General features: G+C 38.9%; 1 protein-coding gene across 2 annotated transcripts in view; it reads left to right on the top strand.

Moving 5' to 3' along the window:
- LOC137379504 (zinc finger C3H1 domain-containing protein) overlaps positions 1-25,673 on the top strand; it is a 77,645-nt gene that overhangs the window by 29,028 nt on the left and 22,944 nt on the right. The window contains exons 12-24 of one of the 2 annotated variants that reach the window (XM_068050424.1): positions 2,285-2,431; positions 4,615-4,686; positions 5,034-5,208; positions 6,131-6,259; positions 6,984-7,541; positions 8,992-9,101; positions 11,966-12,097; positions 12,629-12,750; positions 12,973-13,074; positions 13,800-13,925; positions 18,387-18,573; positions 23,738-23,924; positions 24,408-24,599. In XM_068050424.1, the coding sequence (XP_067906525.1) occupies positions 2,285-2,431; positions 4,615-4,686; positions 5,034-5,208; positions 6,131-6,259; positions 6,984-7,541; positions 8,992-9,101; positions 11,966-12,097; positions 12,629-12,750; positions 12,973-13,074; positions 13,800-13,925; positions 18,387-18,573; positions 23,738-23,924; positions 24,408-24,599 (2,239 nt within the window). The remainder of the gene's footprint in view (positions 1-2,284; positions 2,432-4,614; positions 4,687-5,033; positions 5,209-6,130; positions 6,260-6,983; positions 7,542-8,991; positions 9,102-11,965; positions 12,098-12,628; positions 12,751-12,972; positions 13,075-13,799; positions 13,926-18,386; positions 18,574-23,737; positions 23,925-24,407; positions 24,600-25,673) is intronic. The other variant, XM_068050425.1, reaches the window with a different exon arrangement.

Genomic DNA, 25,673 nt, shown 5'->3' with positions numbered 1-25,673 from the left:
TTCCCTTCATCAACGTTCTGTTACTTCATCAGAAAATTAAATTAGCCAAGCATGATCTGCCTTTCAAAAATCTGGCTGGCTGTCATTAATTAACTCAAACCCCTCAATGCCTATTAGATTTTATTTCCTTTGATTATTGTTTCTAAAACTGAACCCACTACTGAAGTCAAACTAATTGGCCTGTAGTCACTAGGACTGTCCTTACACCCTTTCTTGAATGAATGTCACATTTGCCACTCTCGAATCTTCTGGCACCTCCCCCATATCCAGGGAAGATTGGAAGATTATGGCAAGCACTTCCGCTATCTCCATCCCCACTTCCTTTAGCAACCTGGGATGCAAGCCATCCAGACCAGATGACTTTATCTAACCTAAGCAGAGTCGGCCTTTCCAGTACCACCTCCATCTCAATTTTTACCCCATCCGTTGCTTCTACTCTCTCTGCTTCTACCAATATTTTCAGATTCCTCTTCCTTAGTAAACACCAAAACAAAGCACTCGCTATTCTAACTCTGCCTTGTGCCTCCTGAGCACATATTACCCTCTTTGTCCATAATAAGCCACATTCCACCTCTTACAGCCTGCTTATTATCTACCTGCTGGTAGATTTTTGGGTTCCCTTTTATGATTGCCATTCTATTCTCATAATGTCTCTCTGCCAGTCTTATTTTCCTTTTCGCCTCCCCTCTCAACTTATTGTATAAGGCTTGGATCTCACTTGAAGAATTACCTAACATGCATCATGCATCCTCTTTTTGTTTCATCTTTATTTGCCTATTCATCCAAGGAGCTCTGTTTTTGGTTCCCTTCCTTTCTGCCGTTGATGGAATGTACCTAGCCTGTAACTGAAGCATCTTTGTTAAAGATGACCCATTGGTCCATTACAGTTTTTCCTGTTAGTCTTTGGTTCCATTTTATCCTCGCTAGATCCCTTATCACAATAAATTTAGCCCTCTTCCAATCTAGCCATTCTACCCTCTTTTGTTCCTTGCCATTCCACATTGAGTCTAAACCTTATGATACAATGATCACTGTTACCCAAGTGTTCCCCTCACAGAGACTTGATCCACTTAGCCCACCTCATTTCCCAGCACCAGATCCAGCAATGCCTCTTTTCTAGTTGGGCCGAGAACATACTGTTTAATCCAGTTCTCCCAAACACAATCCAGAAATTCCTCCCCCTTCTTACCCCTTACTCTAAAGTTATCGTAACTGATATTTGGGTGGAATGCTGATATTGGGGGGCTTTATAGGTCTTGCACATACCTGATTTTCTTACAAATTTTCTCCTCCACTTCTTGCTATTTGGAGGCCTATGAAATACTTCTAGTAGCGTTGTCATACCCTTTTTGCTTCTCAACACTACCCAAATGGATTCTGTACTTGCCACCTCAAGGACATCCCCTCTTTCCAATACTACAATTTCTTCCCTAATCAGTACTGCCACCCCACCTCCCTTTTTTCCTTCTCTATCTTTTCTGAACACTTTATGGCTATTTCATTTCCAATAACTGTTAAATAGGTTTTGGTACTGAAGAATTTTGTCACCAGGTTTTGACAAGTTAACTAACATGAAACAGCAATTTTGTTGCTCAATTTATATTCATCTTGTGCTGTAAACTGTTTCTTTTCTTAATGAAAGAAGACATCAGCAAATTTTAAAAGCTAATCAAGGTAGTTACTGTAACCTGAATGTTTCCTCACTTCAGTGGTGGTGTTGAACTAATTTCTTGTCAAGTGAAAACTAGAAGACAAGAAGTCTGAGCATGTTTAGTTTAGTTTAGAGATACAGCACTGAAACAGGCCCTTCGGCCCACCGAGTCTGTGCCGACCATCAACCACCCATTTATACTAATCCTACACTAATTCCATATTCCTACCACATCCCCACCTATCCCTATATTTCCCTACCACCTACCTACACTAGGGGCAATTTATAATGGCCAATTAACCTATCAACCAGCAAGTCTTTGGCATGTGGGAGGGAACCGGAGCACCCGGAGGAAACCCACGCAGACACGGAGAACTTGCAAACTCCACACAGGCAGTACCCAGAATTTAACCCGGGTCGCTGGAGCTGTGAGGCTGCGGTGCTAACCACTGGACAATATAACTTAATTCCTGTGACTACAAACTTGTGTCAAACATTGTAAGCCTGTTCTATTTCTGTTTGCCAAGCATGAACAGAACATGAGGGCTGTCATTTGCTTGTTCAGAAGAACATTAAGTTTTAGTGCTTTGTGCAGTGTGATTATACTGATTGGTTTGTCTTGATTTTATTTAGTCGTGAGAAGCAGCGACTGTTGAAATCGGAGTTGTCAAGGGGTAGTCCATCACTGGTTCATTCAGATGCCGAAGTAAATACTGTTGGAAAGAGAGTGGTGGTCAGTAAACAACTGTCAGAAGTTGAAGATAGACTCAGGAAACACAAGTAAGTTTTGACAACAGAAAGTCCCAGAAATACTCAGCAGGTCTGGCAGCACCTGTGGAGAGAGAAACAGAGTTAATGTTTCAGGTCTCTGATTTTTCATCAGAATTGGAGTAAGTTTTGGTTGTGCTTAGGGGAGCGCTAGCAGAGTAGTAATGTAACTGAACTAATAATCCAGAGACCTGGATTAATGCTTTGGACACGAGTTCAGATGTCACCATGTCTTCAACATTGACTGTGGACCTCATGAAGTCTCATAGCATCAGATGAAACATGGACAAAGCAACCTTCTGCTAATTGTCACTTCTGCCCTCCCTCAACTGATGAATCAGTGCTCCTTCATGTTGAACACCACTTGAAGATATCAAGAGCACAGAATGTACTCTGGGTGGGGGATTTCAATGTCCATCGCCAAGAGTGGCTCAGTAGCACCACTACTGACTGAGCTGGCTGAGTGCTCAAGGACATATCTGCCAGCAGCAGGGAAAAACCTACTCAACCTCATCCTCAGCGGTCTGCCTGTCACAGATGCATCTGTCCATGATGGTATTGGTAGCAGTGACCAGCAAGCAGTCCTTGTGGAGACAAAGTCCCATATTTGCACTGAGGACACTCCATTGTGTTGTGTGGCACTACCACTGTGCTAAATGGGATAGACTCAAGCAGACCTAGCAGCTCAAAACTGGGTATCCATGAGGCGCTTTGAGCCATCATCAGCAGAATTGTACTCGACCACAATCTGTAACCTCATGCTCAGCATATTCCTCTCTCCTATCAAGCAAGGGAACCACTATGGATGAATGAGAAATGTAGGAGAGCATGCCAGGAGCAGAATCAGGCATATCTAAAAATGAGGTGCCAGCCTGCTGGAGCTACAACACAGGACTATGTGCATGGTAAAAGTGGAAACAGCATGAGAGAGGCAGAGCAAAGTGATTCCGCAACCAACGGATCAGATCAAAACTCTGCACTCCTGCCGCGTTGAGTTGTGAGTGGTGGTGGACAATTTAACAACTAATAGGGAGGAGGCTCCAAAAACAGTATACTAAATTGACTTGGAAGTAGTGTTTGGGGCCTTGGATGGTGAGAAGGGAGGAGGTAAAAGGGCAGGTGTTGCATTTCCTGCACTTGCTTGGAAAGGTGCCATAGGAAAGGGGGGGAGCTGTCTGCTGCTCATCATGTCTTTTCTACATTGGGGAGACCAAATGCAGATTTGTTGACTGCTTTGTGGCACACTCTTCAGGCTGCAAGCATGACACCGAGCTTCTTGTCGCTTGTCTTGACCTTGCTCCAACTCTGACCTTTCTGTCCTTGGTCTGCTGCAGTGTTTCAGTGACGCTCAACGCAAGCTCAAGGAACAACACCTCATCTTTCAAGTGGGCACTTTACAAACTTCCAGCCTCAATGTTGAGATGAGAAATTTTAGATCATAAACTCTGCTGCCATTTTTTTCCCTTTGTTTTTTTTGCTGGTGTTTTGCCCCTCTTGCTGCTTAATACTTTTATTTTGCGTTCAGACAGGTGCTATCCTGCCATTCACATTTCATTTGTTTCTTTACTTGTCCCATTGCATTCTCTTTGACTTTATATCATGAAACCTTTTGTCATTTAATCTATTCTGTCTTCCACCCGATCACAGACCTCTCCTTTTGTTCTTTTCCTTCCCACCACTTTCTCAAAACCTATTAGATTTCTAACCTTTCTCAGTTCTGATGAAAGGTCACAGACCTGAAACATTAACTCAGTTTTTCTCTCCACAGATACTGCCTGATCTGAGTATTTCAAGCATTTTCTGTTTTTAAACTGTTTTATTAACTGAGGAATAAATGTTGTCTTGGACCCTAAGAGAGCTCCCTTATTTCTCTTCCAATGGTTCCATGGAATCTTTTATATCCAGCCGAACAGATTTTCTGTTCAAGTTGTTGCAGAGTGGCTTGAACCCATGACTGAGGCGAGAGTGCTGCCAAGCTGACACAGAATATATTTGCTGTTTCCATCATGAGGTTCTCTGGCAACCTTTAGTTAGTTTGCAGTTTGAACGAAAATGAATGCCACTCTCCCTAATTTGAGACCTGATATAAAATAAGTGTTCTTTCATGTTTTTTGTAGGGCTCCCAATGACAATCTTATGTTGCTGTATTTATGACTAGCATAGTTCATTTCATTTTTCTCTCCTACTCAAAACAGCTGCAGAGCAGGAAAGAATTTCGACTTTCCTATAACTTGTATGAACATGGACAAGAAAATTCAAGCAGTATTGTAGGTGTCTCAATTTTCAGAATACAATTTTCTGTAATGGTACAATAATGTCTTTGCGCGCATATTCTTTCTCCCCTATATGAGCAGCGGTACATCTTCCTCGACACTTTCAAACCAAAAACTATTTTGATTGTTTACTTGAGATTTGATAACCAAATAGACTATACCCTGTATATGGTAATGAACCTATTTAGTTTTAATGTTTAATATTTCTTCTAATAAATTTTGAAGGCACACAGCATCTACAATCCATCCTTAATACTGCAAGGTATTTGACATCTTCAGTATTTGTATTCTTTTTAAAACTTTAAAACTTGAGGTTTGAGTTAGTGCTGTTTTTCTTTTAGTCTCCTGTTGACAAAAGATGAATCTCTCTTATCAAACCTGCTACAACAAGAAGCAAAAAAGAAAGAAGCTTTGCGCCAAGCTGAAGCCAAATATGTGAAGCATAAAGAACAGTTGCAGGCAGCTGAGAAGATTGTGAATGCCAATAGAATGCTTCTTAAAAAGCTTCAAGAACAGGTAGGTAACATAACTTTTTTTTGAGCTTCTCCTTTTCTTCCCACTTCCTAAACTGTTTGAAGTTGAGTTTACATTTTTATTCTGCTAGCTAAGTTGACCTCTTTTAAAAAGCAGTTCTTAACTGGGTCAACAGTTTCAGGGGTGCAGTTGGTTTCTGAAGATGGGAAATCAGTCAGGTTCCCGCTCCTGATTGCTGTGCTGGAATGCCTGCTGGAATATATGTGTGGTAATCGGATGGGGATAAAACTCTGTTCAGCTACATTATCTTCCATGTCAAAAGCCTGCTAGTGCTTCGCTGTCTCAGCTCTCACATGGACACTTGAGGGTGTTGCAGAGGGGTTCCATGGCAGCGCATCCCAGCAGGAATAGGACTTTCAGGAAAGGAGAAGAAAACTGGAAAACAAAAAGCCAGTTATTCTGCTGTATATGTTGCCTTGTTTTTAGCATGTAGGGTCTGTAACAAGGAAACTGCCATTCTTATAATGGGAATGACAGGTTGCATCTTCTTAATATAGAATTTACTGCTTTGAACTACAGTATTAATGCAAGTAGATGCAGCAGCCATTTTTTATACAGCAAGGTATGACATACAGAATGAGATGAATCACCAGTTAAGTTTTGTTAATGGTGGTTGAGAAAAGACTGTTGCCTAAGAACCAGAAGAGCTCCTAACTCTTTGAATAGTGCTGTGGGATCTTTATCATTCATCTGAATCGTGGAATAGGCAGGTGTAAATTTGGTTTAATATCTCACCTGGCTTGCACCTTTAACAGAGCAGTATGGAGTGTTGGTTATGCATAATAAAGCTTGGATGAATTTTCTCATGTTTTGTATGTTGCATTTTTTGATTGTGCTAAACTGTGTCCGTTTAAGTAATCTTGACGTTTTCTATAATAGGAGAAATTTTTTCTCCCCTTTTTAGATTCACAAAGTACAACATCGAATACAAGTTAAGAAGAATTTGTCAGTAAAATATGAAGAGTTTGCACGAGCGAAAGCTGTTGCTAGTCGAGAAGTGGGAAAGCGTAAACGTGAACAAGATTCATTTGTAGTAAGTAGAAAACTTTGGAAATTCATTCACAGGATGTGGGCTTTACTGACAAGTCCAGCGTATATTTCCCATCCACAATTGTCCTTGAGAACATAAGGTGGTGGTGAGCTGCCTTCTTGAATACAACTGAGTGGCTCGCTATTATAAATTGTATAGTTTAAAGTAGCTGTGCTATCAAATCTGCATATCAGTTTTTTTAAGTAACTACCAAAAAGACTGCAGGAAACTCTAGGTAATGCATCAGTACTTGATTTTAATGCCTTGTGTGTAATGCTGCATATAAACCTTTATTTTAAGGTTCGTTATTGGTTTTTAAACTTTTAACACAATATGTATAAACTTAACCGTCATACAAAAATTGATAGTCAAGCTGCTTCATCGCTCAGATCTCGTAACATTTAGACTAAAGGTCTAATTCTGTATTTCAGCTGGTGTGATGTGATCTGCACTATTTTCTCAACTGTTCATCGCATTATCAAATAAAATCAAACATGAAACATGTGTTTTCAACAAGTAAATAACTATGCAGAGTTTTGTGGGTTTGTAACTGACTTTCCTCTCTGCTTGTAATGGATTTAATTTTCTTAATGAAACATTTTGGAAGGGGCTATTTGATTTTCTTTTTAATTCTGACATTAGGACCAAGTTACTCTAAACTTGCAGTCTGATATTGAAATATTAATATTTTAAATGTTTTTTAAAAGAACTTATTCTATTCCTTCAGTCTACTAAGAATATTCGATTGGACGGCTCATCTAAACATGTGGCAATTTTAAAGAAACAATCTGCTGAATATATAGCAATGGAAAAAAAACGCTTGCAGCAACTTGAATATGAGTATCGGCTAAAGATTCAAAAACTAAAAGAGGCGCAGGCTTTAAGGAATGCAGGGCAACCTGATAGTTTGCCTGGAATAGAGGAAGAGCGTGCATATGTGGTGTCACAGCCATCTCTGCATGACCTAACACAGGATAAACTTGTTCTTGATACTGAAGAAAATGATGGAGAAGATGAAGTGCAGTCTCCATCTCTAAGGGAACGAAGGAGGTCATTCCGGGAATCAAACTCTTTCACTAAGCCAAATCTCAAGCACACAGATTTAAGTCAAGGAAAAGAAACCTTAAGCAAGCCTACAAAGAAAAGCTTTGATGAGCCTGAACTCTTCCTTGGGCTCAATATTGACGATCTTAAAAAACTTCATGGAGCGGCTGATGACTTGAAAACGTTACTTCAGAAAACGTCAGCTTGTGTGTCTTCAAAAGAGAAACCTGTGTTCGGTCAGGTTAGTAGAATGGAGTTGATCTTTCGGTATTGTGAAATAATGCACAGAACTGCAGACTTTGTGAAGCTGATGAACAAATGTGGATATCCTTTCCGTTAAGATTATTAATAGTAGTGACATTAATTGCACAGAAAGACTAGCATTTTATATAATGCCTTTCATGAACTCTGGACATCCCAAAGCACTTTACAGCCAAAACTTTGACAAGTCGTCACTCTTGGTGAGCTTGCTGTCCTACGTTACAATAATCTGATAATGACCAAATAAATGTCTTTTCTGATGTTGATTGAGGGATAAATATTGGCTAGGACATGGCGGATAATTCCCCCACTCTTGAAAATATGGTGCTATGTGATCGTTTCTGTCCACCTGAGGGGGCAGACAGAGCCTTGGTTTAATGTCTCAGTATCTCCATCAGTACAGCACTGGAGTGTCAGCCTAGATTTTTTTGTGCTCAAGTCTCTGGAGTGGGACTTGAACCCACTGCTTTCTGACTTGGAGGTGAGAGTGCTACCCACTGAGCCACAGCTGACATGCATGAGTATTTTATGCTTGTAAATTTGATTCTCTCCTTGTGCCATTTTGCAATTGATTATTCAGATTGAAAAACTGCATATTATGGACTTACAAATCTATGTTCAGTGCAATCATTTGTATGATTAACTTCAAAAAGGGTAACCTAGTCTTACTATGGGAATTCAATTAGTACATTTTTCTGGGTGTTGGCTGAACAAACTTCATAGAATTGCTTTAATCAGACCATTCTTGCATATTTAATTAGCACTTGAAATGCAATATTTCATGTTTTAAGTTAACCTGCAAAAGATGCTATGCCATTAAAGTAAGAACATGGCATGAATGATTAATCCAATTTATAAATTATGCTATCTGTAAAATGTCAAAATTCACAAGATGCAAGTTGAAAATGTACCCTAATAAAACTTGTGAATGAGTACTAAACGGCACCACATTTTACAAGAAATAATGCAAATGTTTCTGAAAACATTTATTTACAGCTGTTGCGCATTTATTCTAGTAACAAATTTTGAGGATTCCTTTTATATTTGAAAGTCATTTCAAGGAGTTGCAAAAGGATTTATAAATTTACACCATTAAAGACACTAAACTTATGACAACTTGGGTAAACTGCTGAAAATTTCCCTCACTAGCAGCATTACTCTTCACAGACTAATAGGAAATTACCTTTTATTGCCATTTATAATTAGGGTGGATTTGCAATTTTTCTGAAGAGGTTATAATTTTAAGACCTCAAACTCATTTAAATACACATTTTAGAAAACTCTTGATCACAATACTTGCTGTTCAAGTTACAAGTAACCTTTTCTTTCTGTATAGTTCTTTAACCTTCAGGTTATGTGAAGTGTTCTTTTCAAAATGGCTTGAAGTGGCTGCATTTTTTTTTAAGTAAAAGAACTGCTGTCTTCTGCAGGAGATTCCTGTGGATTTGGATGTAGTATTGGCACAGTCGAGACAGATTGATTTGAAACCAACTCCATTTGGAACGTATAATAGCCCTCTTTTGGTCTTCAAGTCTTACAGGTATGAAAAATTTTTTCTGTTGTAAGACCCTTTGAATACTTTTATATTTTGAAACAAACAGAATTCTGATAAAACTGTGTTGGAATTTAATTAGGGAGAAGGAAAGTAGATATATAATTCACTTTGAGACAAACCAGAACTAGAAATGCAGAATTTTACCAAAGATGCATTTGACTGTTAGACACAAACCCATTGCATCCACCAACTCAAAGAACTGGTGTATATGGAAACATTCCTTTTACAATTGGTTTATATAACAGTAAGCATTTTCCTTCCTGGATTAAAAGGCTAATGAAACAAAGGAGCATTTATATCTGTTAAAGCCAACAATAGTGTTATAATAGGAAATCTTCCTTGGCATTTCCTATATTGGTTTGCAGGATTCAGTAGGGTGCTATATACCAAGTAATTGTTAGTGTTGCCACTGATAGACATTATTTAAGCCAATTTTGGTTTGGTAAAATGAATAAAATTTGACGCGTAAAGACTTGTAGAAAGTAAGTGTGACACTTACCTAAGGGGTGGCATTATACACAAAACCCAATATATTTTACCAGTTCTTTATGGTGCTATTCATATTAAGTTGGAAGATTACTTTGATGCCAGGAGCATATACCATTACAATGCTTAATGTATTAGTTTGCTGCTGAAGTGTAGAGGGTTGTATGCACCATAAGGTGTACTTGTTCAGCATTTTTGTAAAGCTTAATTGTATATCAGATTGACTTTCTCTCCTTGGAAGTCCATACAAGGCCACCGAGTCTAATTTAAGTAAATGTAGGCTGAGTTAAATCAAAATGTAGTTGTTTGATCAGGAAAATTTGTGCGTTGAGAAGTGCTCATTAGTTTTGGGTAGGGACCTGATATCTAGAAATGGGCAGCATTAAGTCACTTTTTTACTCTAATATTGTACATTTATAACAAACGTGTGACCACAACATGCATTTATGGAGCACCTTTTAACAAAGCTGCTTCACAAGCATAATTAGTCAAAAATCTATGCCGAGCCAAAAATTGAGATTTTTAGTGGGGAGTCCAAAGCTTGGTCAGAGCTGGTTTTCAGGATCTTAAAACAGTAGAAAACGTAGAGGCAGAGGGCTTTAGGGAGGCACTTGCGGGTCTCTGGTCAAAAGATCAGCTATGTTTCGAGTGGATGTGCGAGGCAAGATTTTTTACACAGAGTGCCAGGTGGTGCGTGCCTGGAACTTGCTGCCAGGCGAGGTGGTGGAAGCAGATACGAAGGCGACGTTTAAGAGACATCTTGACAAATATATGAATAGGAAGGGAATAGAGGGATATGGGCCCCGGAAGTGCAGAAGATGTTAGTTTCGGCAGGCATCAGGATCGGCGCAGGCTTGGAGGGCCGAATGACATGTTCCTGTGCTGTACTGTTTGTTCTTTGTTAAATTGGATGCCAAGATTGTGAGTAGTCTGGTTCAGTCTGAGGCAGTGGTTGGGAGGACAGAATCAGTGGCCAGAGTATACAGTTTGGGGAAGGGGACCAGGGACAATTTTTATTAATCCCAATGTTTAACTGGTAGAAATTGTGGCTTATTGGAGACCAAATGTTGAAATTTGACTTAGTACAGTAAATTAGTGGTTATGTTAAGAGTATGTAATGTAGCATAAAAATGTGCCTTCTGACTCGCTTTGAGCAATGCCATGGAAGATCCATAAGCAGTAGTTTTAGGAAATTCAATGTGAATTTTGTTTCTCAAATTTGTGCATCAGCTGTTGTATTTAAAAAAGGAACAGGCCATCTTTTCAAATGTACAGAGAAACACAGGCAACAGAAAATACAAGCCAACATCTGTAGCCTCTTAATTAACCTATATATAATGAGCTCACTAACTGTATTGGTTTCTGTAGCAAACTCAGCTAGTGGTTATTAACAGCAGTTAGACTTTATAACTTTAAAGAGGCACAGTTTTATCTGGGAAATAAAAGTAATACTTTCTGCCTTACATGATGTGTCCCAGTTCTTATAAACTTTGCAGTACCACAGGGGAGATATGAAATACATATTCACGTAATTGTATTAGACCAGATGGAACTGCATTCCTTAATTTAGTGGTGGATTGCTAATATAGTACAATCTTAATTCTGGCTCTTAATGTAATAAATGTCTCCAGACATTAGATTATATGTACTGGAGAGGAGAACACCACAGTCGTGTTGATCACAATTTCTCTATTTTTTGAGTCTAATTAAAATTTGGTGCATGAGCAAGATATTTATGCATTTGGTAAATCTAAATTGCAGAGCTGCAAGATTTTAATGGATAGTTGGCATGCTTAAAAAATAATGTAATAGTGGGCCTTCCCATCACTGCAGTAGATAAACTTAGTTTCTAAAACAGTCTGACTACTTTTGTTTAACATTTTTGGACGGTTCTATTTCACGGACATCACACATCACAATGACAAATGCTATAAGTTAATTGACATTCTGTCTTACCTAAAGCATACATTCAAGGAAATGGGACCAACACACTAGGTAATTCGTTAACTGATTCAATATAAAAAATAATTGCTGAGGAAGTATCATAAACATTGAAATGTCAGTTCCATTTTAGAAATTGAGTCCTCCAGTGACAGTTCTCAGCAGAGCAAATCCAGTTATATGTATTCTTGGATGCATGGAACATTTCACATCTAATTCTACTGTAGCATTGGCATTAGAGAAAATTCATTTGCTAATAAATCTGCACATTTGAAATTGGCAAAGAAAGAACTGAATTTTCTTTTTAGATTATAGTTAAGATAGTTCAATAAAATGTGTGGGTTATGCCTTTAGTTTTCAAAAGCTGCTGAAGTTTGGCCTCTTGTGTTTTCATATACTTGTTTTAAAACCTCTTACTGCAGATTCAGTCCTTACTTTCGGAACAAGGAGAAACTTCTGATTAGTTCAGTTTCCTACAGCAACTTGATTGAACCGAAACAGAGTTTCTGTCGTTTTGATTTAACTGGTACATGCAATGATGATGATTGCCAATGGTATGTATACTCTTCGCTATTTGAATATTAAATTAGTTTAACAAAATCAATGATGCAGTGAAAAAGTTACAAAATAACTATTTTGGCAGTCAGAGTTGTAGCCCAAACCTCTATAAGACCAGCTACTTGGCTAAATGTGTACAGTAAAAATGTAATGTTCTATTTTTCTTAAACTTTAAGCTCCCTTTGTTTACTATTTAAAAAAAATTGCAAGACTGAAAGGTGTTAGCAACAGATTTGTGTTCCCTGTCAACATGAATAAATTACTTGATCACTTTCACCAGAGCTTCTTTGTATGTATGGTACTTTATTAGAAATTGGTAACTGGTTTTTGTCCGCGTTGTCTGTGTTTAAAAGTTTTACTTTCAGAATTGCAACAATTTTGGATTCTGGTCCTGGCAATGCAAAAGTAGTCTCAACCTGGCTTATTACAGAAGTTAATTTGCATCCATCTCTGTATAATGTTTGGCAATGTGGGGAGGCAAAGATTTATGTACTTGTTAAAATCTAGAATATTTTTCTTCTATCTAGGCAGCACATGAGAGACTGCATTTTAAATCAATGCCAACTGTTTCAAGATCTTCTCTCCTACAATTTATCTCTGATTAAATGTTCAGATTTTAGTACAGATGAAGAAATCAGAGTTGCAGCCGGTAATACAATTTATGATTTACTGTCTAGATGTTTATGCAAACTGTCTTGATTTATGAAATGTAAACTTCTTGTAACGTACACACGTATGACTATTCAAAATTTGATCTCTCATTCATTAATTTCTTTTGTCTCAATGTACCAAATATTTCCAGTTTAAAATATTGCATTTAGAAGAAAACATTCAAAGCAAAGAATTAATTGACCTTTTTTTATTTTTAAAGAAAATTATGTTGATAAACAGTTCGGCAAAAACAAAGATCGTATGACCACAGATGAGATGGCTGTTCTGCTTGTTAGCAAAGTGAATGAGAGTACTGGTCACAGTAAGTATCAGTTTATTTTCTCGCAGTTAAGTCTTTCAAATATTTACTTTATTTATAGCCCAGAAATTGCTAAACTTATTACGCTGAAGTTCACAACTTAAATTCGTGTTGGGAATTGAACTTTTAACCTCTGGCTTGTGAGTCCAGTATCTACCTCAATTAAAGCAGCCTTGCCTCCGAACTGAATTAAGAATTGGCCTCCGCAGTGATGCATGTATGACAGAACAGCCTATCAGACTTCTAGACTATTCCATGAAGAATGAACATTTGATTGAAGTACCATAACGCTGCAAGTTAGTGCCTGCAGAAGAGAAAAGAGAATGGAGTGAGGAATAAAATGCTTGTGCGAGTTCCATTTAGGACAGATATGTACATGTACAGCATAAGGAGATAATCCAAAGTTAAAAACTTTCAATAACATTTATGTATTTGAATTCATCAAAAAATGTGCCAGAATACAGTTGGGGCATTTGACTTGAATTTGGAAATGGTTTGAAGTATATTAAAACAAATGCTTTTTGAATTAATAAGCTAGTATGGTCTCTTCAAACACTCATGATTTTCGCTAAGTTAGATATTTGCTGAGCAGATGTATTCAAAACTGACCTTAGCTCATGGGTGTAGAAATGTGAACTGGTGCAGGAATGTTGAGTTTGGAAATTAAGTGACAGAATTATGCATTTGCAAGTTATAACTGCAGCATGAAAAATGTTGACTTGTTTCAGCACCTCCTTACACAACGTTCAAAGACCGAAGGAAATGGAAGCCCAAACTATCAAGAAAACAAGTTTCTGAAAGCAGTACCAATAGCAACAGTGATGAAGAACAAAATTCTGGACCAATAAGATATGGTATGAATAAGCTTTCTGTAGATAAGATTAGAATGAGTGAGTTTTAAAAGTAAAGCCATTGATTTTGTTTTTGCAATATTTGAACAATGCGACCTTTATCTTGCCTGAATATATGGGCATCTGTTCTTTTAACTAATGTGGTGGTGGATCATTGATAAAGCACAAATGAAATGGCTCATCTGTTCAGTATTTCATTCATGGTGTGATTTTAGTAGCATGGTCCTCCATGTGTCCTTTGATAGTAGATTGTCCTGATAAGTGAATTATACAGTGTTTATTGTATAAGTGGAATTTTCCCTCCTTTCTTTCACTCCAGATAAAAATGCATCTATAAATCTGTCCTTCAAAGGCCAGCAGTATTTTCCTAGCAACAATTCAAATAAACAACATTTAACACACACCTGGTATTAACTCCTTTAAACTCTTAGAATGGAACTCCTGATTATTTAGCCAGATATGGGTTAGGATTTGCAGAATGGCTGCACTCTTTCATCTGGCAAAGTGAAGTATGTAAATTCAGTTTAGTTCAGTGATTGAAAGAACTTGCATTTATATAGTGTTTTCACAGCCTCAGGATGTCCCAAAGAGTTTCATAGTCAATGAAGCACTTTTGTAGTCACAACTTAATATGGGAAACTGAGTAGATTGTACAGTAATTGAGCATATAACAGTATTGTGAAATAGGTGCGAAATGATCACTGAGCTGGAATAAGAACATTCTCTGTTCTGTTGCCTAGCTATCTAGTTATGGTCCTTTTTTATTAAAAACAAGCAGATACGCCTATGAAGCAGTAGGCCCATAAAAAAAAAAAATTAAACTTAATATAAAATAGTTGATCTGAAAATTTGTTTGAGGGAATCTTGTTGCAGGCCCTTTTAAAATGTTTAATTATGGCTAAATGTGTTTGGTGCGTTTCAACCAATTTCCTTGGTTCAGTAACAATCACAGCCTTTTAGCGTTAACCAGGTTGCTTGTGTTTTTAAAAATTGTTTTAATGTTGAAGCTACATCATATGTAGAAAACTCCTGAGGTTTCAAAATGAGAGGCTGTTTGTACTGTTGCTACCCTGTGTAGTGCTGAGGGGTCACCTGCCCATGACCATAAACAAAAGTGGCCAGTAACATCTGATAGCGATTGTTTGTTCATCACTGACAGTACTCTGCCTCTACTGGCTCCTTGGAAAACCATTTGAAGATGGATCTCTGTGCTTCAAAAGACACAGGCACCACTTTAGTTATGTTGAACCATGTTTCCACTATAATATAAAAAGTGGTAATCACTAGTTGGGCCACAGCTGAAGTATCGTAGATGTAAAGGCCTTGGGGCGCAGAGGAAATTTACCAGGAAGTTACTGTTCACAGTGTCATGTTAGGCTCCCAGCTGTCAAGAATGAGGCACATTAATTTTGTTATGAAACTGATTTTAAGCTGTTGCTGGAGTGAAAAAAGGTCTTGTTAATCCTTGTTCACTGCCTTCCAATTATAAGGCAAAAAAAACAACAAAGATTTTAGATTTAGAGATACAGCACTGAAAGGCTTCCTTAGGTTTAAAGAAGAAAAGTTGAAATTTATTAAACGAACTCTAATTCGGTTCACTCCTACGGATACACGATGCGCCCACGCTAGCATGCGTATGCGATACACACATGCAAGAGCAAAAGAAAAATAAAGTGGAAAAGTTTGAGGCAATATCTGAAAAGTTTTTGTTTCAGTTCTTTGAGCTCACTGTAGAGTCCTTGATTGTAGGTAGATCTTGCTTTTCGTTGGGGCCCAGTGTTCTTAAGCCTTGTTGGCTGTAGGAGACTTTTCTCTCTTGGGGTTCATGTGTCTTCAGTGGATTTAGAGGCTTGTGAGAAAGAGATGGGAGCAGACAGGAGAGAACTTCACAGTCCAGGAGCAAACAGACACTCTCAGTTCAAACTGTTCGTACAATTCAGAAAAACCCAGTTGCCAAGTGGTTAGTTATGTGACTAACTGATTTGATCACATCTTGGATTGGATCACTTTAGCAGTCTCTGGAATGCTCCTCACACAATACCTAGTGATCAAGGTCCATTGTGAGTTGAATGTGTCAGGGAATGGTCCTTTTGTCCTTCCAATCACAGTCTGTTGTTGTCTTTTCCAGCCATGGCTAATCTGTTTAACAAGTCCTTTCTTCACTCCAGTAACAGTTTAAAATCAATGTGCCTCATTCTTGGCAGGTGGGGGACGAGCATGACAACAGCCTGAAATCTGTTCAAAAACCTGGTTCACAAATTTAACTGCTGATAATTTTCTCATTAGTTACCAGAATCTTTCAGTAGATGCCTTTCATGTCAACTTTCAGCCTGTTGAGCTGTAAATAAGTTTATTAAACTTTATAACAATCTGATATATTTAGAAAAGGTCTAGAAATCTGCTCTGATCATGGTAGCTTAAAGACTGCGATGATATCACTTTAAAAAAAAAAGCAGTGAAGCAATTTGAGTTAAATCTTGTGTAAAACAAATGCTTAATTTCTGTATGTTGGGACTAGTCAATAGCCATCTTGTGCTAATGACTGATCACTAGTCAGCCCAGTGCAAAAGGTGCATGGGATAACTCCAAGCTGATGGTTTATAAGGCCTGTAATCTCAGGACCTTGCCGTATCGCTGTGAAACATGGGTGACTTAGAGATACTAGGAAAAGAAGCTCAATAATTTCCATCATTGCTGTCTGCGGTGCATTATGACAGGACAAAATCACAAATGTGGCAGTCCTCTCAAAGGCAGAGCTCCCAAGTGTGTTGGCACTAATCAAGCAGAGGCAGCTTCAGCGGATCAGACACGTCCACAGGATGGAAGACGGTCACATATCCAAGGACCTTCTGTATGATGAGGTAACCGGGGCCAGAAGACCAGTGAAGTGCCCAAAGCTTTGCTTCAAGGATTCTTGCGAGCGTGATATGAAGGCCCTAAATGTCAACTATCGCATTTGCGAGTGGTGAAAGGGAAATGGCGACATATTCTGTGGACTGGTGTGCACTACCACTATGACCAGTTGCTACAGCAGCTTGACAACAGGCACCAATGTCAAAGACGACAGCTCATAGCATCACTTGGCAGCTTCACTTGCAGCAGAACCTGCCTCGAGGATTGGCTTCACAGCCATCAACAAATGTGCACCAAGAGCAGACACCACCTAAATGGATTGTTTGCTGCATATCCATCTTTCGTAGATGGAAGAATGCCAACTCAGTCAGCCCCAGTAGTTTTGCTTTTTTCAGCTAGCAATGATCAATGAGTGCGATATTGGTTCAGTAAAAAGAGCTGATTCTGAGGGCGCATAGCTTCTAAGAACTAATGCTCCATATCCTGTACCTTGGATTGAATGAAGTCCATGTGAAGGAGTTGAAAATAGTCCTTGAAGGGTCATAGTTGAAATGAGCTTGGATTAACTCAGCATATTCATAGCAGCGATAGGTCCACAGTACAAACCTGTATCTAATGTGATGTAACCAATGGTAAAGTCTAGCAATCTCACTTAATGTACACAAAAGTAACGCCAAATTTCCTCATGGGGACTTGGATGGTAGCCATTCTGCACCCCATTGCTCCAAGAACATTGTTTCCTGACTTTGGAACACAAGCTGACTTTGCATTAGTTGATTATTCACCTTGCTGAATTTTTTTTTTTAAAACAGAAGATTTGAATAATTCTTTCCAGCTGTAATCATTTGATAAACACTTTGTAGGGAAAGCTCTGCTGAGAATTCTAGTGGTTAAGATGGTCACCTCAGCTTGGTATCTTAAATTTTTACTAGATTTGACAGATTTCTTCAACTTATCTGTTTGTGAAACTGGAGATGTTGGGAGCCATCACTGCCTCTGACAGTATCTCCAAGCAGTCCACGATCGTGCAACAATATCTCGTCCTTCCAACATCAAAAACATTAACCAAACTTAGTGATGTGCCAACAAGCTTAAAAACTGAACAGCATGCCTTTGTGCAAAATACTGAAGCCTGGCAAATACATAAACCATTAAGTGAGCTGATGCAAAGAACTGTAGTTTAAGCTCCAATGAAAAGTTCATTAAAAAACAACGTTCATCGAGAGCTTTATCTAAGCTGATGAGGTGATCGGCTGGCATAGTGTTGGTGTTTGTCAGTGCACAAAGTGGTAGGACATGTCTTTGTGTAGTACAGTAAAGTATTAAAGTAAATTTGTCGCAATGTGGAAAGTTTTTTTTTGGTGGGATTGGCTGAAGTTTATCTTGGGATTTGAGTTAACTGGTGCTTCGACCTGGAACATAAAAAAAATGTTCAAGGGAGCTTGGAATGGGTTTGGGGGAAAATGGTGACAATTCTAAAAATGTGTACTTAACTTACATTGATTTGATAAGAACATCATTTTTATGATGGTGTTTTCTTTAGTGTTCAGTTCCTCCAGTTTGGATATCTCTTTTTGCTGTGGAACCAAAAACAATATCCTTGTATTTCAGCCAAGTCTGTGGAGCATCCATGGTCCGGAACTCTAGTTTTGGATGCAGTTATTACCCCCGATGATGTTCGGTATTTTACAGCGGAGACAGATGACATTGCCAACTTAGAAACAAGTGTGATGGAGAATTCCCAAGATGTACAACTTTGGATTAAGCTTGCATACAAATATATGAATCAAAAGGAAGGGTAAGTGCTTTTTAGTTTTCTGAACTAAATTTAATTTCCTGAACTAATTTATATGAAATGATGAGCAACTGTAAATAGGTTTAATATTCAATTGTCATGTTTAAATCATTTAGTAAATTCTCTTGCAGTAGAGTTCAGTTGGCCATCAAGATTCATGTTGCTGTATTAAAGAAACTAGTCCTTAAGTAATTTGCAAAGGAAATTTCAGAATCTACATTGGACAAAATCAGCAATATGTAATGCATTAGAATTCTTTGGAGCGACGGTGGCGCAGTGGTAATGTCACTGAGCCAGTAATCCAGAGGCCCAGGCTAATGCCCCGGGACACTCATTCAAACCCCACCACCATAGCTGGTGGAATTTAAGTTCAACTAACTAATCGAATAAAAATCTGGAATTGAAAGCTAGTCGCTGAGTTTCATGGCACCATTGCTATCATCGATTGTTGTAAAAACCCATCTGATTCACTAATGCCCTTGATGGAAGGAAATCTGCCGTCCTTACCTGGTCTGGCCTACATGTGACTCCAGACCCACAGCAATGTGACTCTAAACTGCCCTCTGAAATGGCCTAGCATGCCACTCAGTGGTCAAGGGGCAATTAGGGATGGGCAACAAATGCTGGCCTTGCCAGTGGCACCCACATCCCATGATAGAATTAAAAAAAACTGTTTAGATAGCTTTCAGGTTAAAATGAATTTTGTAACACAAAGTTTAGCACATGTCCGCATTGGTTTAGTGTGTCAAATGTGTCTTTTCTATACAATGACAGGTCAGCAAAGCAGTCAAACTGAGAGCTCAACAAATTTGCCAAACTATTTTTGTACTAGGTTTTGCAGATGAAAAGAAATGTGTTCCATAATGTTTTTGTACAAAATTGCATTTCAAGTAATTTATACATAATTGGAGTTGATGCCATTTGGATTAGGTCTTATTGCTTTATAGAATATGTTTACTTGAAATTGTTTTCTGTCAGTATTGAGTTAAAGCTACTCAGCTGCATAAACACTAAAATTACTGATACGTGATGATACCTATCAGTTACAACTTAACTGCACAAAGGTTTTCTGTTTTGAATCGAGTCGTTTTTATTGGGAATGCAATATTTGAATCTAGGATTCTGTTGAATCAGGAGGTCTGCCACCTGGAGCTATGAACTGTATAAACAGTGCATAAACCACTTAAATAAACTGAAAATAGCATAATTAAAAATACAAGATTTGTTTGGTCAGGCAGGAACAGAAAATTACTGACAGTAAACTTTAAAAGCAAATTAATATTTTGCTAATAGTCATGTGATATTTCGGGCTAGTTCGCAAGCAGTTTGCCTATCGTACCATTGCAGCCACCTATTTTTATTTAAAGAATCCAAAATTTTATGAAGTTAAAATGAAGCCATCAATGGGACATTCCAGCTGTGCCTTTTTTAGAATTAGAACATTACAGCGCAGTACAGGCCCTCGATGTTGCGCCGACCTGTGAAACCATCTGACCTACACTATTCCATTTTCATCCATATGTCTATCCAATGACCACTTAAATGCCCTTAAAGTTGGCGAATCTACTACTGCTGCAGGCAGGGCGTTCCACGCCCTTACTACTCTGAGTAAAGAAACTACCTCTAACATCTGTCCTATATCTATCACCCCTCAACTTGAAGCTATGTCCCCTCGTGTTTGCCATCACCATCCGAGGAAAAAGACGCTCACTATCCACCCTATCTAACCCTCTGATTATCTTATATGTCTCTATTAAGTCACCTCTCCTCCTCCTTCTCTCCAACGAAAACAACCTCAAGTCCCTCAGCCTTTCCTCGTAAGACCTTCCCTCCATACCAGGCAACATCCTAGTAAATCTCCTCTGCACCCTTTCCATAGCTTCCACATCCTTCCTATAATGCGGTGACCAGAACTGCACGCAGTACTCCAGGTGCGGTCTCACCAGAGTTTTGTACAGCTGCAGCATGACCTCGTGGCTCCGAAACTCGATCCCCCTACTAATAAAAGCTAACACACCATATGCCTTCTTAACAGCCCTATTAACCTGGGTAGCAACCGTCAGGGATTTAAGCACCTGGACACCAAGATCTCTCTGTTCATCTACACTACCAAGAATCTTCCCATTAGCCCAGTACTCTGCATTCCTGTTATTCATTCCAAAGTGAATCACCTCGCACTTTTCCTCATTAAACTCCATTTGCCATCTCTCAGCCCAGCTCTGCAGCCTATCTATGTCCCTCTGTACCCTACAACATCCTTCGGCACTATCCACAACTCCACCGACCTTAGTGTCATCCGCAAATTTACTAACCCACCCTTCTACACCCTCTTCCAGGTCATTTATAAAAATGACAAACAGCAGTGGCCCCAAAACAGATCCTTGCGGTACACCACTAGTAACTAAACTCCAGGATGAACATTTGCCATCAACCACCACCCTCTGTCTTCTTTCAGCTAGCCAATTTCTGATCCAAAGCTCTAAATCACCTTCAACCCCATACTTCCGTATTTTCTGCAATAGCCTACCGTGGGGAACCTTATCAAACGCCTTACTGAAATCCATATACACCACATCCACTGCTTTACCCTCATCCACCTGTTTGGTCACCTTCTCGAAAAACTCAATAAGGTTTGTGAGGCACGACCTACCCGTCACAAAACCGTGCTGACTATCTCTAATGAACTTATTCTTTTCAAGATGATTATAAATCCTGTCTCTTATAACCTTTTCCAACATTTTACCCACAACCGAAGTAAGGCTCACAGGTCTATAATTACCAGGGCTGTCTCTACTCCCCTTCTTGAACAAGGGGACAACATTTGCTATCCTCCAGTCTTCCGGCACTATTCCTGTCGACAATGACGACATAAAGATCAAGGACAAAGGCTCTGCAATCTCCTCCCTAGCTTCCCAGAGAATCCTAGGATAAATCCCATCTGGCCCAGGGGACTTATCTATTTTCACACTTTCCAAAATTGATAACACCTCCTCCTTGTGAACCTCAATCCCATCTAGCCTAGTAGCCTGAATCTCAGTATTCTCCTCGACAACATTTTCTTTCTCTACTGTAAATACTGACGCAAAATATTCATTTAACACTTCCCCTATCTCCTCTGATTCCACACACAACTTCCCACTACTTTTTTAGTTTCCCTTGCGGCCTGCAGTGTGGTTGTGACTCCATCCTCTGGCTTCACCATGGTCCACCTGCAAGGTACTGTCCTCTTATGATTCTGCTATATTTCACACCAAGCATGTTTTGTTCGCATCGGACAACTTGATTCCTTTTCAAATGGGTTTAAAAAATTGAATCTCCATCTTCAAGTTGGAAGAAATTTGCACTTCTCAAAAACATTGATTTCCCCCTTGTTTTGAGCAGGAATGGAGGATGGAATCTAATCTGTAAATTCAGGAATCAATTTTGTTTCACAAATTAGAATCATAGAAAGTTTCCGGCAAAGAGGTCACTTGCCCATCGTGTCTGCGCCAGCCAAAAATCACTGCTGACCTCGAACATCGACTTGCTGATCGATCTAGCAATCTCTGTGGCAAGAACTTGAACTCTCTCCATGTGCTGTTGTTTGATGGGGATTCCCAGTGTGGGATGGCAGTAATGTCATCAAGCTGTCCCAGCACCAATCATTTTGAAGAATTCTCAGACAGCGAACCAGGAAATGAAAAGCCCAAATTATTAATAAAAATTGTGAGACGGGAGTAAGGATTGGGGGACACACATAGGTGATGGTAGCTGAAATTTTATGAACCATCTTTTTAAAAAAAAATATCTTTTTTGTTTAAAGTCTAGTAATTTATCATAATGGAGACAGTTAATAACATTCCACAAACAAATTAATTTGTTCAGGGCCTGATTAGTTATTCATCAGTAGTTATTACTGGATTGTGGTTTTAAAAACCCAGTTATGCCTCATTGAACAAGGCTTACACTGTCAAGTACAGAACTCGAGTATTGCTGAAAATAGAGACATGTTGTCGAAGCTTTTCGTTTTGCACTCATCAGGACAATCGCAAGAATAATCAATGTAAGGGAAAACAACTTCTTCTGCATGCAAAGAGTGCGCTGATGGCTTAGCAATTTCACTTTGGTAGAGGTATTACCATGGCAAATGCACCAGTTTACCGTGACTGACAGTTAACTGCCAAGCTTTGTTTAAAATTTAAACCTGGCAGCTTGACTCTGGTCAAGGCATTGCCCTGAGAGCAATGCCTTGACCAATCAGTCAAGCTGCCTGGTTTAAATTTTAAACAAAGCTTGGAAGTTAACTGTCAGTCACGGTAAACTGGTGCATTTGCCATGGTAATGCCTCTACCAAAGTTAAATTGCTAAGCCATTAGCGCACTCTTTGCATGCAGAAGAAGTTGTTTTCCCTTACATTGATTATTCTTGCAATTGTCCTGATGAGTGCAAGCTGAAAAGCTTTGACAACGTGTCTCTATCTTCAGCAATACTCAAGGCTTAAGTTTTTAATGGAGTTTCTACCAGCAATATGAGTGGTAATGGGGAAGTTCTCGCCGGATGAATTGCTTTTGCGGATTGTCGGTGTGGGGGTAGTAGCACAGCAGGGAATGACTAGACTGCAACTTCAAGATTTCAACATGGATCTGAACTTGTGCTAATTCCTGAAGTTGGGTAATGATTTGGAGGGGTAATGACAGTGAATGCTGACAGGTTGCTGTCAATAAACTCTAAATTCTGTGCCATTGTTTTTAATTACTTAAGTTATCATTGCCACTTATACTTCACCAAAATCTGCTCCCAGATTAAAATCTCTGCAGTGCTGCTTTCTGGAGTCATTTATTTGTTTAAAATCTTGATTCAGACATGCTGTTTTTTTATCAGTAGGTGGCACTGATGCATTTTGTTTCCGGAAGTTTAGCTTCGACGTTTTGGAAGTGTGTAGTGCAAAGATTATTTTTCATTGTATCTTTACACTCCTGTCCCAAGCAGAGAAAAAAAAATCTTGACTTCCTCTTAGAGTATCCTATGTTGCCTGCCATCTTTCCTTTTTACTTTCCTCCTAATTATTGATCAGGAAGCTAATGTGGTAATTATAGGATGGTGCTTGAATTGTCATGCTTAGTGGTAAAATTTATATTTGAGAAATTCACATTTAGGTAACTTTACAAATTTAACTCCTTTCTACTAGGACTCCAACAGAATGTTTAGATGCTGCATTAAATGCTTTAGCTCGAGCACTTGAAATTAATAGAGGAAATCCTGAAATTTGGTGCCATTATCTCAACTTGTTTTCAAAGCGAGGTACAAAGGAAGAGGTTCAAGAAATGTGCGAAACAGCTGTACAGTATGCTTCTACATATGTAGTTTGGTGGACTGTAAGTACTTTGAACTTCTCTGAAGTGTTTCCATACTAAAAGCTACAGATATGTAACTTCATTTAACATTGATGCTGTGTAACATCATTTCTCCATATCGTGTAAGTGCCAGCCTGTATTCCTGGTAGTACACTTATTTCTGAATTCAAAGCTTCACTCCAAGACATGAGGGCACATTCTACAGTACTGTGGAAGTCCTGCATTGTTGGAAGTGCCATTTTTCAGTTGGGATGTCTATCTATACTGTTTGTAGGTAAACTATCCCATGCACTATTAGAGGAACCAGGGGAGATTCTCTCTGTTCCAGCCAAAATGTAACCCTCAAACGCAATTAATTTTTAACTTGTAAGTTATTGCTGTTATCGAATTAGCTGCTGCATTTTCCTAGCTAACAACATTGACTATGGTCCAAAAGGAATTCAGCGGCTGTGAAGCACTTTGGAATGTCCGAGGAAGATTCTTAGCTTTTTTTTCTGATTGCAGTATTTAATGCTGGAGAACTCCTTTGATGGAAAAGACTATGTATGCGGCCGAATTGTGCAGTTCCTTATGGAAACAATAGAAAGATCTGGAAAACTGGAAATGCTGTCTTTTCAACTACTTCAATCCCTGCTTTTCTGGGTACAATTAAGTCTCTTTACTGGAAGGCAGCAGAATGCGCTGGCCATCTTTCAGGTTTGTATTTTGGAATTCATTATAAACTTTGAAATTAAATGTTCTGGCACACTGAAAATGGTAGGACAAATTTGCAAAGACTGCTATTTTTAAAAGCACATGTGTTTGGCTTCATTAATAGAGACAGAGTTCAAAAGCAAGGAAGTTATGCTAAACCTTTATAAGACACTGGTTAGGCTTCAGTTGGAGTATTGTGTTCAATTCTGAGCACTACGCTTTAGGAAAGATGTTCAAGCCCTTGAGAGGGGTGCAGAAGAAATTTACGAGAATTGCACCAGTGATCAGAGACTTCAGTTATGTGGAGAAACTGAGATTGTCCTCTTTGCAGCGGAGTGATCAAGAGCAGATTTGGTAGAGGTGTTCAAAATCATGAACAGAAACTTCTTCCAACGAGGGGTCTGTAACCAGAGGCCATTGATTTTGGTTGATAAGCAAAGGAATTGGGCACAATTTGAAGGATTTTTTTTTAACAGTGAATTGTGATTTGAAATGCACAGTCTGAAAGCATGGTGGAAGATAATTCAATAGTTTTTTGAAGAGAATGATTGGATAATAACTTAAAGGCGAAAGAAATTGCAGAGCCAGGGAGTGTGTGGGGGAGTGGGACGAATTGGATAGCTTTACCAAAGAGCCGGCACAGGCACAAAGGGCTGATTGGTGGCCTCCTGTGCTGTGTCATTCTATAATTTGAAGACTCGGATGCCTTTTTATTAACCTTTGGAAGAGGCTGGTGAGTTTGTTTTTTATTCAATAAACTGCCTGAAGGTGTTTAAGTTTTGAGAAATTAACCAAGGTAAACATTTTTAGATTTGGAATTTTCCTCCTGATAATTGGCTTCCCATGAGAATAGTTTCAATAATATTGCTCTGTGATCAGTCTTTAAAATCATAGAATGGTTACCACACAGAAGGCCATCCAGCCCATTGTATCCATGCTGGCTATCTGCGAGAGCAGTTCAGCTAGTACCACTCCCCTGCTTTTTACCTGTAGCCCTGGATTTTTTTTTCTTCAGTATTATCCACGGTTGAATCTGTCTCCACACTCAGGCAATGCTTTGCAGATCCTAACCACTTG

This window comes from Heterodontus francisci, chromosome 18, assembly GCF_036365525.1.
Source record: "Heterodontus francisci isolate sHetFra1 chromosome 18, sHetFra1.hap1, whole genome shotgun sequence".
NCBI classification, from domain to species: Eukaryota; Metazoa; Chordata; class Chondrichthyes; order Heterodontiformes; family Heterodontidae; genus Heterodontus; species Heterodontus francisci.
This window is presented reverse-complemented; position numbering and strand designations above follow the sequence as displayed.